The following is a 15,696-nucleotide window of genomic DNA, read 5'->3' on the forward strand; positions in this document are numbered from 1 at the left end:
GAACTTCATGTATAAATGTTTAGATTGAAGACTCTTAAATAAGTGTCTTCAACTCTTGCAGCATGTAGTCATTTGACCCAAAGGTCTGAGAATGCTATGCTGGCACTGTAGAGCCCAACCATTAAACAATCCTTAGAGAAAAAAAAGGATTCTGAATCAGAAAGAATAAATATGAACTGTAAGCCTTGGTGCAGAGCTCAGTATTCAGAGACAGAAACTAAAAAAAAAAAAATATGAAATTGCCTCAGGACAATTCAGACAGCATTTTCCACATGATGGATACTGAGATTATAAAACAAGAAATGTCTAATGAAGACCCAACAAACAGTGAAAAGCAAATTAATTATTGGCTAGCTGTATGATGGACTACTAGCAGGGACATTCTAATTAGAAGAAGGATATCCTTCTGGTCCCTAGAACTATGGGCATCTACCTGGGCATTCTTACCGGAGCAATTTCCTGTTGGTATAATGCAAAATGTTCCTTGGTGATCTGTGGGAGGTAGAATGAAGGCGTGACTTCAGTGTCCACAAAGTCCACTCCCCATGTTTTTGTAAAGAAATCAGATTCCCTTTTTGCTAACCTAGGATCATTTAGTGCTGCTGGGAGATTGACTTTGGAATGATAAATAGTCCATCTTTGCTGATCCACAACTAGAGATGGGCTGTCACATAAGTTACTGGGATCGCCTGCAGCACAAAAGACAAGACAGTTTGTTAAGGTCAGAAACAAAGCTGTAGTTTTTGCTAAACTGTGGTTCTTGAGCAAGCCATGTCTTCCCAGCTACACAGTGGATTAGCATTATCTACGCAAAAGACAGATGATAGTCTTCTGCAATGTTTGAACTTGCACTGCTATCAGATTAGCCAACACAAGTTTTGAACACAGTATTGGTATACTGACACTCATTAAATATATTTAGCTCAACAGCATTAGCTTCTACTGCAGAGAAAAAAATTCCAGCCACAAACAGATTTCTAGTACTCTGAACTTGGTCAGAGTGACAGCTGCAATTCATTAGTAGTATATATCATAACTCTGAAGATCCCACCCCACCTACTCATTTTTATAAACCAAGCTTTAGTGCACCACAGCAGCTGGAACTGTGACCAAAAACTTGGTTTTATGACAGCACTAGAGACTTACAATAGTACTACAGACAAGTCTCTCGCTTCCTAGTGCAGAAGGGCTGTGATGTTTCACAGAGGTCGTGCAGCCAGACTCCAAGCACACTGGACACATCTGCTGCAGGCTCTGAAAGACTATACTCCCTTACTGCATGGAGTATGGATTACAGCCGCAATGTGGAATCACATCCCATCTGCAATGGGAACATCTTAAAACAAGCTGCAAATGGGAACCCTCTCCTATTGCTCCAAAGGGACACTGGGTGGTATAAAGCAGAACTGCAGCACACTTGGACAAACATGACTATGGCTCAGTACGCTGCACCCCCCGTGAAAAACGCTGACTGAACAACTGCAAACAGTTTAGCAAATTTCACTGCACTCCCACTCTCCCTGCACACCAACCAACATTACCTGTGGGTTCCTTGGGACACACATCAGGCAGTGACTGCACAGGGCGAAAGCGTTTCGTGGCATCCATTTCTTTTTTAAAGAAAGCATCGCTGCTGTTTGACTGAGGCACTGGTGAAGAACTGTGGCTCGATGCCATTGCATAAAATCACCACTTGATAAAAGCTAAATAGGAAACAATAAATATCAAGGCTTTAACAAGGCTCTGCTGACACACTGTAGCAAAACAATGACACTCCAGTACTTTTTTTAACTGCAATACTTCAACTGACACATTTCAACAACAGGGGGAGAAAGTATACTTTAAACACAAAAATAAAAGGTAGAATATAACTTCATAGTCTGTTCCTCCCACACCTCTAAGTTTGGAGGATAGCTTGTTCTTGTACACAGCACCAATAAAATGTTACATTACAAAAAAAAAAAAAAAAAAAGGCACTTCTTGCTTTCTTGCCGTAGTTATTGCAGCCATAGTGCACATGCTCACAGTAGAATTTCCTCTCAAATATCAGGAAACTTGGAACTTGAATCAGAAAAATTGATAATTCCACTTTTCATGGCTGCCTAGTAAAACTACAGTTTATTTCACCATAAAAAGTATTTGCACAGAGAAAAGTCCCCCTAATTTTTAGCTCAATTTTAAGCTCCCATTTTGAAAATAAACAGCCTTAAAAAAATTACACCAGGGCTGAACTTAATGAGTTCTTCCCATCTGTAAACAAAAACGCATTTCCATCAAAGCATCAGTCAGTAGTAAAGTGCAGAACTATTAGACGTTTGAGAGTTCATTAAAACTCTTAAACAGGGATGTTTATTAAAACACCCCCATAATGTGCAGCTCAAAGAGAGCTTGTTCAAAGGGGCCAATCAGGATCCTCTCCTTTAAGGAGAAACTAAATGCATCCAGCAAGATCTTAGCACTTAACTATCAACCCTTAATGGACATCTAAATTACTTACTACCCTGTGAAGGAGCACAAAAAGATAAAAGGCCTATTTTTTCTTCAATCACTGAAGGAGGCACCAAGGGATGACTGTACCTCACCCTGTCAGATTCTAACAGCGTCCCACACATTATAGCAAACTTGGAAGAGGAAAAAAAAAGTTCTACGTTCTAAATGAGGTTGAAAGTGTCCTACAGGACAATTCTAAAGACCAGTAAGGATATATAAGTACTGCTGTAATAGAGCATCCCAATGAGGAGGGGTAGAAAAACCCTACTGGTTGACACAGAGAATTGCAACAGCCAGAAAGAGAGAAAATCCCTTCCAGACATCTGACAGATCTTCCTTAAATATCATAAAACATTAGTCTCTCTCCAAAAAAAGGTCCCAAACCTGCTTTTTCTCCACTACCTCTATTGCGTGTTCATATTTTTATGTTCTTCCCTTAACATTTCCAAAGCAACTTCTCTCTTCATGAAGCTCTTCCCTGATGTTTTGGGGAGGTTTTGTAAAAAATCTGTTATATTATGACAAAACACTGTCATTTTAGCATTGTTACAAAACACATCCAGTGCTCTGTTGCAATGACCAAGTCTCCTTAAGGCATACAGTAAATTTATCTGCACTTGGAACTGCTTCAGAGTGCTGTATTTGCAGTTTTCTCCTGTAAAAGGCTCTGTAATATGAGACACAGCCTGCTCTAGCCAGATGTATGAGCAACTAGGGCAATTTGTAGGAAGCATTGAAATCTTGTACTCTTGCTAGCAAATCTTTCATTAAGCCTTGCTCCTTCCCCACAACGAAGTACCACCTAAAAGGACTGTCTAGGATGTGAAGTGTCTCAACTACATAAATCTGAGTGGAGAAAATGCTAACTGTATTATGCTAGTCAAGGATTAAAAACAAATTTAAAAGACAGTTTAAGACTTAAGTCTAGCTCAACACCTCAGATTTTCAAAAACAAACTCTTGCATGGATATTTTTGTTACTTATCACCATAAAATATTCACTGACGAATCTTAAAATAGAATGGAGAGAGTACAATAAAATATCAGTGCAAGCAGTAACCTTCATACTACCGAGTGGATTTCAACAAGATATAAGGCTTCACAGGCAGAGGCCTTCTTAAGTGGCACGCAATCTGATGCTGTACTAAATTATTCATAGTTAACAGCTATTCTAGCATCCTCATAAGTCAGGACCTTATGGATAATTAACCTCAGTGAAGAGTCACATTTGCACAGGAATAAACCCATCTGTACTGCCCCAAACCAGACACTTCACAAAATGCAGTCCTTAAATTAGGCAAGGAAGTGTAGCTTCAGAGAGAGAGAGAGAAAAATGGACAATAATGCCTGAATTAAATTCAAATTAGAAAGGAATATTTGCCAAGTCCATATGAAGACAAAAATCCTGCCCTACGCCCAAGCCCTTCTCTGTGCACTAACTCTGCCCACTGCTGGAAAAGTTTCATTTGTTCATCAACAGAACAGCTGTTCCTTGTGCTCCACTACAAAACACTCTATAGAGAAATGAACCTATAACCAGTCTCCTGAACCAACACTTTAAAACATGCAATAATACATAAATTTGCTGATTTAAACATACCAAAACAAACGAAATGCCATGTTAAGACAGAACAGAACTGCTGCAGAATATTTTAACTCAATCAAGGTAGGTAAATGCAGTTAACTGCACAAACTGTGCAGAATGAGTTATGAAATGGTGACTCCCCATGAGTCTCTTACTCAGAAGAACATATGGCCACAGTAAGAATATGCAACCGTGTTACTTCATGACATCAGTATTTAAATTGTAGACAATTATGTGTACAAGTTACTCACATTTTGTCTAGCAATGTGTATTAAACTAAGACAATTAAATAAAAAAACTTTAGAGGTTAGAGTAATGATGGAACCTGGAGCCCATGATTATGGTTTTAGTTACAACATGCCTTCAAATATATTACATCTATTTTGTGCACAATGTATTAACTCCCTTAGTTAAAATTAAATTACACTGTCACTGTAATGACTTAATATCGCTGAAGTTAAATCAAATGAACCGTGGCAACAATGAAAATATCCTTGATGAGTTGAATTTACAGTTTTCCTAAAGTCTGAACACATGAAGGGTAACCTTTCATCTTAACAGCTCCCTGTTTAAAAACACTCTTGTTCAATAACACGCTCAGCAGCTCCGATACGACACAGCTGTACAACTCACAGCATGGAACAAAACGACTGCGATGACGAAAGTAATAACCACATGCTTGGATACTTGTACAGTCAGCAAAACAGAAGATCTGTGCAGTCAGTAATGTAATAATCACGTGGCTTTTAAGAAGTTATTTCTGTGATGACTACGCTGTGACTCTGGAGTTTCACACCCCAGGTTTCAGCTGTTAGAAGAGAGCACAACAAACAACCAAGTGTATTACTCAGAATTAATTGCTCAGGACGGTTGTAACTCTGCAGCATGGGCTTGTTTTTCCAAGTATTAAGACTTGTGGAAAGTGTCTTTCCATATTCTGAGTGTTATTCACACGCTTTGTGTTTATGATGGTGAGTCTTCGCTACCGAAACATCCAGTACTGTCACTAAATAAACACCTTATTAGAGAAGGTGCAAACTAAGCCTTGTCTGTTCATGGATACTAACTTCGTATTTCTTTGTTTTTGCGTAGTTTTTAATTAGCATTATCAACCAATTTCCTAATTCCTACTTCAGGGGACAGCTTTGCCCAAGTTAATAATTTTTACTGGGAATTTTCACATGCACATACTTTGGTTTGTAAAGCTGTAATTTGTATTAACAATTCAAATTAGAATTAAGTCAGCATAATCTCTGCAAGGTGCCTGAAGTCTCCATTTATGCACTAAATAAACCCATATTTCTCCTTACTCTGCGCTCTCCCTCACAAATGAAAATAAATCTACAGCCCACTAGTAATACCTTCAACTTAAATCGGCAGTTTTGATAAGCTAGTTTGTACTTCAAGGGACACCCAGAAACATGAACCTTAAAAGCTTCAGCTCTTCAGACACTTCACAGAACCTGCTCTCCAAACTTTACTTCAGCTTCAAAACCAGTCATATTGGAGAGGAGACACTAAGCACCCAAGAGAAAGACCCCAGGGTTCCAACTGACCATACAACACTGAGCAAGCTCCCTTTTAAGTATTCCACATTGTCCACTGTGTGCCCATTGGACAACCAGCAGGTACATTTGAAGAGGAACGCTCTGCATCCCAAAGGTAAGGCAAGAGAAATTTCTCTGTGAACGCAAATGGCAACAAGGGAAAGTCCCCGCTGCTTTTCAATGGCTTTAACAACAACAGGATGAAATGAAAACGTTGCAAGTACTGTTCTGGTTACCCAACACCCTTTGGAAGAGAAAACCATCAGAAGCTACGCACAAATGAAGCTAAAGCAAAATATTTCACCTCTTCTAGAAGACATCATAAACACCAAAGACACTTACTAAGAAAAGTACACCTGAAACATAACTAAAGGAGAAAAATGCACGAGGGACTCCTTCTGGGGCCTCAACAGCCAACAGCTTGTTGTTATTGATCTAACGTATTTACTCTGTCCTCAAAAGTTTCGGTTTCCCTATCTATTATTATGCAGCTCTTTTTGCTAAATCAGCAGGATTTACCCTGTAACAGGGAAGACACGGTATGAGCAAAGTACACACCACCTTTGCAAGACAACGTGAACCAGACTGCGCTAACACAAGCTTTCAGGTTTTTTTTTCAACCAGCTAATTCCTCAGGCTGAATTTTCCACGCCTGCCCCTGGTGCCCTGAGACAGACATCCCTATTTCAGAGGAGGAGCTGGGAAGATTAGCTTGGAGCAGAAGTGTTGAAGCAGTTTTAGAGAATGAGCTGTAGCTGTTCTGCTAAGCCAAGCTCTTTCTGAACAACCTACTTCCACCCTGGGGTTTCAGACTCGGAAGCAGATGACTGTCAGGGGGATGATGAGGCCAGAGTCAGAGGACAGCTGTGACTTGTCCCCATGGCAAGGCATCTACATTTGGGGCACAATCCAACATCAAACCTCTTTACATGGCCTGGAGAGGAGCCTGTGTCAGCCTGGCCTTTCTGAAAGCCTAATAAATACACAGATATTTGTATTCATAAAGACATGTATATTTTAGTGCGTTTTACACATCCCAAACCTCCTGTTCTCACACTGAGGGTGTGAACTTCTCTGCAAAGTTAGCAGGAGTGATGACCACCCAGATTAGCCTTGCTGGCTAATGAAAGCAACCCAACAAGGAGGCTGTGTATGAGTTATCTGCCTTTCTCATCAGCCCTGCTTAGCCACATGTGCTGTTACAATCCAGCAGATTCTGTAATTCCTCAGACTGGGCCACTTTCCCAGCAAACTGCATAATGGGGACTGTGGAAAAGCAAAAGCACTTGAATAGCTAAAAGAGTAATGCCACCACTGTCCCCTTAAATTGTCTCTTTCATAAGGGCATCTCAAAACACTCTCCTCAAACAGGGAAACAGGGAAGAAAGAACAGTAATCTGACTCCGGAGAAAGAACTGGACAGCTGCATCCTCACTGCAAAGCACCATGGATAGACTACAAGGCCAAGGATAAAACATCTGATTTTCATTTTATTATATTTTGTATTTTGTTCCTTTTGCCCTCCCCAGCTGAAGACACCACAACAGCAGATGAAAAAAAACCCAAACAACCAAACACAAACTAAAAAAACCTTTAGTTGAGGTTCACTTCTTTAAACCCAAGAACAAGATCCTCTGAAAAAAATTACCCAAGAATGTCCCATCACTGAATAAGGTCTTGTGACTTAGAATAATACATAAATGTCAACATTTTGTCAAAAACTGGAAAGCAATTATCTCCTTACAGCCAAACTATCTGGAAAAGTAATATTTCACTTTTGTTCAGGTACTGAATAAAGCAATTACATGAAACATCTGTGATGTACCCAACGTACCAAATGCACTTCCTCTCATCCGGAAACCCAAGCTCCCAATGCTGAACACTAATTTGAAATCGGAAGGCAGCTTCCCTGCTGGAGGAACAGACCTTTCTACAGCTATTTAGGGCATTATGCACCAAGTTCTTCCGTGCCAGGGGTGCTAGAAGCATTCAGAAACAATCAGCAAAGCAGTAAAAATATTTGTCAGAAAAGGCCTGTGGTTAGTTGCCCACAGTATCGCACAAGATGAGAGTGAAATCATTTTGTACTCATTTTTTTCCAGGCATCAGCATTACAGTGTGTGTTATCCTCTTGGAAAATGGTGAAATATGAGCATCTTCTACAGCTCCACAGAGGGCCATGCAGCTGAACAAAGACCACGGAGCCCCAGCAGGCAATCTTGCTACAAGTCTGTCACAGGTAGAGACTGCAGAGCAGTGACGTGGGGAGGAAAGGCAGAAGAATTTCACCAGCCCCAGCAAAAATCCCAACACTGAGGTCCTGACTTTACAAAAGGAGTCTGACAGAAGCTCAGGGCAATTTGCATCAACAGCAAGTTTCCCTGTGCAGCCTCTCTGCCTGCTGTCTTCAGCAGGGTTAGGCTCATCTGAAACTAATCATCCAAAAACGTGAATTTTCATGAGAACTGCATCTCTCCAAAGCCTTACCCAAGTCCTGACCTGCAAGTAGATGTGAAGGAGCCAAATTAAAATACATAATACCTTTGACATTATGCATAAAGCTGAGACCAGAGACCACCAAAAAGTACACCCCATATCAAGTCTTACTGAGCAGTCCTGACACAGGATGCCAGTCCACTGGCACGAGGCAGTAAATCACTCTACAGGGCAGGTCCTCAGCAAACAAGACCATCCAAACTTCAACATGGTGAGAAACAAGAGTGTGCCACCCATGTTTGCTGATAGTTCTCGTGGTACTAACACCTACCCAACAGAAGGTCAAACGAAACTGATCACCTCCATTCACATCACCTCCTTTTCGTCCCTCAAATGGCTTCCACTGACACAAAGGATAAATAATTCTACGCCCAAAAAACGGTATGGTTATGCTACATCTAGAACGCCAAAAAACAAACGGAAGGCCTTACACTGCTGCTTACAGCAACTGCGTAAAACTGGTGGGAACTCCCCAGACACATTGCAAAGTGTCAGATATGCTACTCCAACTCTAATAACCCATCTTAAACATACTCCCTCACACATCCAAACTGGCTCCTTTTTTTTTTTATATTTATTTAAAAACCAGATTGATAGACAAAAAGATGGGATATTTCAACTATTACATATGAGTATTCCAGAACATCTGATCAGTAAACAGATCTGTCATTTTTGACTATGAGGGAAATTCATTAACAGTTCTTTACCTTTTGAAAAGAACACTCAGGGGTTTTTTTTGGGTGTTTTGTTTTTGATTTTTTTTTAACCTAGGACCGAGGTGAAGTGGGTGCAAAAAGTTAAAAATATGGGAAAGACAAATCTTAGATGTGCCAGTAAATATTTCTTTGGACTTAATCACATGAGGCCCCAGAAACATGTACATAGAGCATCCACATTCTCACTCATCCACTTGCTTTTTCGGTCCCATTCATAAAATAAGACGAAGAATAAACAAAGTGTAAAAAAAAAAAAATAAACCAAAAGAAAACTGAGCCTCCCAGCTGGAAGGATAATATGATGTTTGTTGCCCTTCTCTCTTCTTGAGAGACTCACAGCTCCTCGTTTCCCCAAAAGTCTGAAAAAGAAAAGCAGAAGTGGCTTCTACACGAAGTTGCTGCCCCAAAAGAAGAAATAACTCATACATGATTCCATTTCCCAACTTCTTCCCACCTAAACTGCCAAAGAGCAAGACAGCAGTCTGCTTCCTCCACTCTTTCTGGTGGCTCCTCACACTTTCCAGGCAAACAAAATCCTTCTTCAACCTTGGAAATGTACATAGTCTTCTCCTCCCATGAGGTTTGTGTTGTCAACAAGGCAGAATTCCAAAACACACACACACACCAGACTCCTGCTACAGAGGAGGATGGTACTGAAGACACAGGGACACTCGGGACAGATCCTGTTACTGGCAAATCAGATGGCAGAGGTAGAGATGTTCCTTGGTGTGCAACCTTCTGACTCCACTGTGAGGTTGCCCACATGATGCACAGTGACTTTTGATAAAACAGCTACGGATCTCCTGTCTGTTAGTCCATTTAAGGCATTGTTTTCCAGCAGAAGCACTACCCTATGCCCGAAGAATTTCAAGGGAACTATAGCTTTTGCCTACACTACAGTTTGGCCAAGACTCTCAGGCAGAAGGAGTAATTACTGCAGCCACTCCAACAATAAAGTACTACAGTCAGGTTTTTTCCTAAGAAACAACAACAAGGTTGTAACAGGGTTGCAAAGCAGACATTATAGCACAGCTGCACAGAAATCCATAGGACTTCTCATTCACAACCTCCTCAGACAGGGTACAGGTAACACACTAAAGACACCACCTATGCTTGAAAAATCTCAAAAACCCCACATGTGCAAGTCTGAAGTCCAATTATTCTGATGCACACTCGATGTCATGTAAGAGAAACTCTAAGTATTTAGAGAATATAAGAAAAACAGACAAGGAAAAGAGAACCAATAACATACTAAGGCCTAAACCAGCCAGTCAGAGAGGGAAAGTTTTGGTTGAGCGTGCAGAAGGTTGGTATTTTACACGCACATATGGGTATTTCACTCAACAGGACATACTGTGCTTGAAAATTTACAGTAAGGGAAGGCAAGAAATTACATTTGCCCATGCACACAATTTTAGGATCATCTACAAACCCAGGAACCATCGCAATCATAAGTGACTTATGGAACCAACAAACCCTTCAGCGCTCCGCAGCCCAATCTATCCCATTCTTGCTGCCACGCGCCAGCTTTACAGAGGAATCCCCAAAATACTTGCCCTAAACCAAAGCCAGGAGCCGGCCATACCTCGGGGAGAACAAGCCGGGAGTATCTCCGGGAGGCCGTCGTCATATCTGTCCCCGTGGCATCGCCTGGAATGCTGCCGGGGGCTGGGGACCTGCGAGGGGGAGAGCGACCACATGAGGGAGGCCCGGCCTCGCACCGGCACCTCCGAACACACCCGGCGCCGCTCCCAGACACCGCCCGCTCCCCGCCGGGGGGTTACCATGGAAATCCAGAACGTGGATTCGCAGGAAAAGGGCAGAGAGAAGCGGGGAGAAGCGGGCAGCCAGCCCCGCCGCCCGCCCTTCCCTCACGCCGTCCGCCCCGCCACCCGGCCCAGGCCGCCGGCGCCGCTCACACAAAGGGGCGCCCCGGGGAAATTAAACTTTCCCGGCCGCTCCCCGGGGGAGAGCCCCGGCTGCGGGCGGGGGCGGGAGGCACCTGCGGCGCCGAGGGCGGTCGGGCGGGCGGTCGGGCCGCGGGGCGGGTGGGCCCCGCTGCCTCACCTGCGGCGGCGGGCGGGATGCGCGGCCTAGCGCGGCTCCTCCGCCGCGACACGTCGGTGCCCCCGCGCAGGGCGGCGCAGGAAGCGGCCCGGGCGGCGGCGGCGGCGGCGGGAGGAGGGACGAGAGAGCCGGGCACCGCCTCTGCCACCGCCCGGGGGAGGAGCCGCGGCCGGCGGAAGGGGCCGCGCTGGGGCTGCCGTTCCGCCCCCGTGGGAGCGGGGCTGGCTCGGTGCGGGCTGAGGATCCCGATGAGGGAACCCGCGGGGTGCCCGTGGCGGAGGCTCTGCCGGTGACCCATCGCTGTGAGAGCCCCCGTCAGGGACCCCCGTCAGTGACCCGCAGGTGCGGCTCTCACCCCGACCCCCACGAGTGCCGCCACCGTCCCGGCGGTGAGATCTCCCCCTCGGTGACCCACCCACAGCTGCGGCACCGACCATCGTCCCCAGGGTGGACGGTGGGTGCTGATCCGCACAGCCGGTCTTACTCAGATTTGTATTTATTGATTCCTCATCAGGCCACAGGAGATTCTGAAATGCGGGGACGCTGTTAGGTCCCAGTTAAGCGACAGCAGCCTCGTGCCTTAGACAATGATCAAATCCTCGGCCGTAGTCCTGTGGCACAAGGCGACTCTGATTGACAGCAGCGATTCCAGATGTGTTAAATGGCAGAAGCACGTGAGCACTGGCCATGGGCTGTGTAAATGGATGTGTGTGGAAATCCGTGGGGTCACGCCTGGGCTTGTGGCTCAGTAAGTCGTGTTTGTGTCTGCCCCTGTGCTGACACCAGACAGACTGGGCTGAGGATGTTGTTTTGCTCCTCTGTGGTTATGAGGCAGACACTTGTTGGGTACAATTTGTTTTGCAGACTCAGCAGATAACCCCAAATGAGTGTCGCCAAGATCATGTGCTCGAGAGTCACAGGGACTCCTCAACTTCCCTGGGAGATGTGTCTGACCTGACCAGTGTTTGCCCTTCAAAAGATGAGTTTAAAGAGCAGAAAATGTGACACGACCAGACAGAAAGACCTGTTTCATATTACTATTACTTCATAACCGTGGCCTTCAGTGTCAGTGGTCATCACCACCACTGCTGTGTGTACGTCCTTCATATGTTTTGTAGACAAGCTTTAGAAAATAAAGATGTACCTTCTCATGCTTCAAAATGGAATCCTTGGCTTTCCGTAGTTATCATCAGCTCAGCATAGCTCAAACAGACTTAATTGGAAGCTGGAACAGCAAAAGCAGTCAAAAAAATCAACTATGTTAAATATTAAATGCTTGTTAGGAGGCCAATGGGAATTTCCCTCCAGCAACCTGCAAACGTCACTCACAATATTTTCATAGCATGTTTTCCACTACCTGGCAGAAATGTGTTTGTGCCTTACAGCCTCTGCTGTGCTCAGACTGCAGACATGCATTTGACACACTCCTCATGGGCAAAACGTGGTTTGGGGTTTTTTTTTGTTTTGTTTTGTTTTGTTTTCCCTTTGGTTTGTTTTCGGTTTTTTTCCCCTTGGACATCACATTAGTTGGAGTCTCTCTGTCTTCTAATCCCTAAAACCTGACGCAGCAGTAATAAAGTGAGAGATCATGAGCATAAGGTAAAACTGATTGCTGTGTATCGATCTGGACTGCAGGAAGACTGAGTTTGCAGGATTTAGTCACGTGGATAAAGTCAAGGAAATCGAAGAGGCTGTGGGAGGGAGGGAGGGAGGTGGTGTTGGCCCTGCCCTACCTGCCGTTCCGCTTTATGTTACTTACTGTTTTCGCAGAGGAGTGTCCTCAGCCATGTGGATTAGGGATAGCGTTCCTGCCTCAGCATTGCTGCCAGCTGGCTGGGGGTGTCTCCATGGCTTCTGCAACCACTCACAAGTGACTTGGAAAATTTGGATTTGCCCAAATCATGTTCACTGTTTGCTTTCAGTAGTCTGACTTTCTGGAATTGGACCTGGGAGTATCTACATAACTGCTTTCCATTAGCAAAGAGACAGATGGGAGGCGATGGGAAGGGAGGGGCAAAAAGGAAGGGAATCCCTAGCAGAGAAGCAGCTGTGGGTAATTATTAACTACAGACATTGGTTTTGAAGGAAAGCCCTTTCCACAGCCTTGGTGGCAAACCAAGTTTCCCCTTTCCAGCCCTATGGGTCAGCCTGAGGCTGAAGGCCAAACCTGCAGCATGGAAACCATTTTCCATGCCTCCCTTGTATGAATCATGGACCGATCTACTTGCTGCTGCAATGTGTTTGGGTCCTGGTCAGCAAACAGAACCAGAGCCAAGTCCAGTCACGCAGGACTGACATCAGTGCTCAGCTGGTGAGGTTCACATCACCGATCTTGAAGCATCTTCACTGAGTCAGGGAGATAGCCTGACAGGTTCATCTCAGTTCATTACTGAGAGCAGCTCTAAAAAGAAATTTTGCATCAATGGTTTAGCATGAAATGTCCTTTACGTAGAGCTGGACTTACCCCACAGTTGACATTTGCCCAGGAAGCCCTGATCTGGCTGAAAACGTCAGGTCTGTGTTTCTCTTGCACCAGAGAGGTACATTCAAATCCAGTGATTAATTGTGTCAGAGACACACGGGAAAGCCATACCCTCGAAGTGACCTTTTAGCCACCCACCCTCCCATGACCTTTAATATTTTCCAGTTGCAATGAAAAGAGTCTTGTTATCTGCTCACACAGGGAAAGTACTAAACTGTTTGATTTTCTACCTTATGCTTCATTGACGTTCTCTCTGAGCTGAATGTTGTTACTGTTCTGCTGCATTTTGTATTAACAGCAAAGCCCTCTGTTCCCCTTGGGAAAAATAAACTAGTGCTGCATCATAGCTGTGGATCAGAAGGAAAGGGTGACAGCCAAGCAGTCACCTCCTGCTGCTTGCTTTTCTGACTGTCACCTTTCGGCTAAACCCCATGGTAGCAGTGACAACACCAGTCCAGCCTGAGATATCTCCTCTTCTCTGGACCATAGGACACTCAGTGGGTGATTCCTAGAGACTTTGAGAAGAAAGGCTGTGGTTTAAAGCATAAAAATCCTCCCCAAGGCATGTGGAATGGCTGGGCTTGTGAGCTGCCGTCTGAATGTGCTGACGGATCTCTGCGGTTAAGAGCAGCCACTGCTTTACCAGCAGAGTTAGTGAGGTGAGGGAATTGTGAGTCAGCAAACCACAGTTCACTTGATGTGTTGTCAGTCTGCCCCTTCAAGTACAGCTTCTGTCCCTAAAGTCTGCTTTTATGGTGGCATTTCAGTTATCTTTGCTTCCTCCTGCTTGCCAAGGGCCACGTCAGCTTTGCAGGACAGCCGCGACTCAGCACTGCCAGCGCTACAGTGCCCGGGTGACATAAACCAACAAACACTCCTGGGCATGTGGGACATAGTCCTACAAAGAGTCTCTCAGGGAAAAAATACAGCCCCAAGTAGTTTTAGCCAGGAAATCATTTCTACCGCTGCTTTTTTCAGCTACGTGAGTTAAACTGGCATTCTTGCAAAACAAGAGAAACGTGATGGGGTTTTTTCCTACACTCATGCCGGTTCAGGAGTCTTCTGCGGAGTCTTCCTGGGAAGGAACTGGGAAACAGCGGGTTTCGTACTGGGGAAAACAAACAGTACTGTTTTGTACTGTGGAAAACAAACAGTAAAAGTAGCTCAATGTTTTCCTAGATATGAGAGAGAGCAAGAGACAATAAAAAGTAAGGAATGCTTATTACTGCTCAGTGGCAGAACCAGCAGCCAGCTATTGTAGCAGCTGGGTTATCTCCAGGGATATCTGGGCTACTCTCTTGGGATGCTATGGTGTTTTACAGGGTCCTTGGTTACAGGGTCCTGGTACCACTAGCTTTCAGAAACTTCCATAGGAAAATCTTTGCTTGGCTTGTACTGCAAGTAAAAAAATTAAGAAGGTACTGCAATCCATAAGGGAATATGAGGGAAAAGAGTGATTAAATGTAATTAGAGGGCAAGTCCCCTAGGAACCCTGAGTGTAGCGGGTAATCTTGTCTCTAAAAGAGCAACATTAAAGAATGATGGGAACAACCAAACTTCGAGGAAAAGCTCTCCCTGGAGGAAGCAAGGGATATAAAAGAAATATGTAAAATAATGAACACTGCAGAGAAAGCAGATGGAAAGTTTCTGCTCTTCTTGTCGTAAGTGATGCAAAGTGATATTAAGACTGAATTTTTCATGCCAATAGCAGGGAAGATATTTCCATGCCTTGTGTAAGTGGAGTGTGGTGCTCAAGGCCACGAGAAACCTTTCAAGACAGGAGCTCAGGAAGATGCAGAGTGGGATGGCAGTTTTATAGGGCAACATTGCTGGCTCTCAAAATTAACACAGATGACAATTTTTAAGATTATTTTTATCATGTCAACCAAATGCTATTATAGCTCAGGATCAGACCTGTGTAGAGAAGACATGACTGGCCTACATCTGCACTCGTGGGCCACCACCTGACGTGGCTCTTTCTAGGACATTTTCTGAATGGACTCCAGGAAGACACTGTCACAACCTAAGGACAACCCAAAAAACTGGGATGCCAAGTCTGTCCTGTTGCTTCTAAATGCTCTGGCACATATTCCTCCATGTCTGCAATGGTAGCAGAGCTCCTCCTGGCTCTTAGTCATTCCTCAGCACATTAGGCATGTTGCATATGTGGCTGCATTTCACACAGTTTCTTCTTGGTTCTCTCTGTCTCCAGTAAAGAGGCTGCGTAAAATTAAAAGCTCTTTCTTCTGTGTCTGGATTGAGCCCAATTTATCACATAGCAGTTTATTCTGATGAAGTACTTTAATACCTGAGT

The 15,696-nt window shown here is 44.3% G+C and overlaps 1 protein-coding gene across 3 annotated transcripts in view; it reads right to left on the bottom strand.

Moving 5' to 3' along the window:
• VPS54 (VPS54, GARP complex subunit) overlaps window positions 1-11,071 on the bottom strand; it is a 46,626-nt gene extending 35,555 nt beyond the window's left edge. The window contains exons 1-5 of one of the 3 annotated variants that reach the window (XM_027898146.1): window positions 10,901-11,071; window positions 10,419-10,509; window positions 1,542-1,703; window positions 584-689; window positions 448-492 (exon numbers count right to left, since the gene is read on the bottom strand). In XM_027898146.1, the coding sequence (XP_027753947.1) occupies window positions 448-492; window positions 584-689; window positions 1,542-1,677 (287 nt within the window). In that variant the 5' untranslated portion in view covers window positions 1,678-1,703; window positions 10,419-10,509; window positions 10,901-11,071. Of the gene's footprint in view, window positions 1-447; window positions 690-1,541; window positions 1,704-10,418; window positions 10,510-10,617; window positions 10,690-10,900 lie in introns of those variants that run through there. The other 2 variants (XM_027898144.1, XM_027898145.1) reach the window with 2 other exon arrangements.
• Window positions 11,072-15,696: the final 4,625 nt, after the last annotated feature.

Source organism: Empidonax traillii, unplaced genomic scaffold (assembly GCF_003031625.1).
Source record: "Empidonax traillii isolate 1590-97213 ecotype Southwest subspecies unplaced genomic scaffold, ASM303162v1 scaffold580:size560489, whole genome shotgun sequence".
In the NCBI taxonomy this organism is placed as follows: domain Eukaryota; kingdom Metazoa; phylum Chordata; class Aves; order Passeriformes; family Tyrannidae; genus Empidonax; species Empidonax traillii.